This window comes from Vigna unguiculata, chromosome 1 (assembly GCF_004118075.2).
Source record: "Vigna unguiculata cultivar IT97K-499-35 chromosome 1, ASM411807v1, whole genome shotgun sequence".
NCBI classification, from domain to species: Eukaryota; Viridiplantae; Streptophyta; class Magnoliopsida; order Fabales; family Fabaceae; genus Vigna; species Vigna unguiculata.
Window position 1 is genome coordinate 42120631 of NC_040279.1, and position 1441 is coordinate 42122071.

Sequence of the window (1441 nt, forward strand, 5' to 3'; positions counted from 1 at the left end):
GTGTAGGGTTTCATGTGTATGGTTTCAGGTTTTGGGATTTGGGGTTTGGGGTTTGGGTTTAAGGTTTGGGGTTTCAGGTCTCGGGTTTAGGGTTTCGGGTGTAGGGTTTCGGGTTTCGTGTGTATGGTTTAGGGTTTCAGGTTTTGGGATTTGGGGTTTGGGGTTTGGGTTTAGGGTTTCGGGTGTAAGGTGTAGGGTTTTAGGTTTCGGGTTTAGGGTTTCAAGTATCATGTTTAGGGTTTCTGGATTAGGGTTTCATGTTCGGGGTTTCAGGTGTAGGGTTACGGGTTTAGGGTTTCGGGTATCAAGTGTATGGTTTCGGGTATCAGGTGTAGGGTTTCAGGTTTGGGGTTTCATGTGTGGGGTTTCAAGTTTAGGGTTTTAGGTATCATGTTTAAGGTTTCAGGTTTAGGGTTTCAGGTTTAGGGTTTTGGATATGGGGTTTCTAGTGTAGGGTTTCAGGTGTAGGGTGTAGGGTGTATGGTTTTGGGTTTTGGGATTTGGGGTTTGTGGTTTGGGTTTAAGTTTTAGGGTTTCAGGTTTCAGGTTTAGGGTTTGGGATTTCGGGTGTGGGATTTCGGGTGTGGGGTTTCGGGTGTAGGGTTTTAGGTTTCGTGTGTAGGGTTTGGGGTTTCAGGTTTTGGGATTTGGGGTTTGGGGTTTGGGGTTAGGGTTTCTGGTGGTAGTAGGGTTTAGGGTTTAGGGTTTAGGGTTAGGGTTTAGGGTTTTAGGGTATTAGGGGTTTAGGGTTCAGGGTTCAGGGTTCAGGGTTCAGGGTTCAGGGGTTCAGGGTTAGGTTCAGGGTTCAGGGTTCAGGGTTCAGGGTTCAGGGCGGGTTCAGGGTTCGGGTAGGGTTCAGGGTTCAGGGTTCAGGGTTCAGGGTTCAGGGTTCAGGGTTCAGGGTTCAGGTTCAGGGTTCAGGTTGGGTTCAGGGTTCAGGGTTCAGGGTTCAGGGTTCAGGGTTCAGGGGGTTCGGGTTCAGGTGGGTTCAGGGGTTCAGGGTTCGGGGGTTCAGGGTTCAGGGTTAGGGTTCAGGGGGGGGTTCAGGGTTCAGGGTTCAGGGGGGTTCAGGGTCAGGTTTCAGGGTCAGGGTTCAGGGTTCAGGGTTCAGGGTTCAGGGGGTCAGGGTTCGGGTTCAGGGTTCAGGGTTCAGGGTTCAGGTTTCAGGGTTCGGGTTCAGGGTTCAGGGTTCAGGGTTCAGGGTTCAGGGTTCAGGGTTCAGGGTCAGGGTTCAGGGTTCAGGGTTCAGGGTTCAGGTTCAGGGTTCAGGGTCAGGGTTCAGGGTTCAGGGTTCAGGGTTTCAGGGTTCAGGGTTCAGGGTTCAGGGTTCAGGGTTCAGGGTTCAGGGTTCAGGGTTCAGGGGTTCAGGGTTCAGGGTTCAGGGTTCAGGGTTCAGGGTTCAGGGGTTCAGTTCAGGGTTCAGGGTTCAGGGTTCAGGGTT

The 1441-nt window shown here is 52.1% G+C and overlaps 1 protein-coding gene across 1 annotated transcript in view; it reads left to right on the forward strand.

The window, feature by feature from the left end:
* Positions 1 to 229: 229 nt before the first annotated feature.
* Positions 230 to 1441, forward strand: part of LOC114191320 (ATP-dependent RNA helicase A-like) — a gene marked incomplete at its 3' end in the record, with an annotated part of 2798 nt that continues 1586 nt past the window's right edge. Inside the window, exons 1-2 of the mRNA XM_028080492.1 lie at positions 230 to 343; positions 947 to 1195. Of these exons, the coding sequence (XP_027936293.1) occupies positions 230 to 343; positions 947 to 1195 (363 nt within the window). The remainder of the gene's footprint in view (positions 344 to 946; positions 1196 to 1441) is intronic.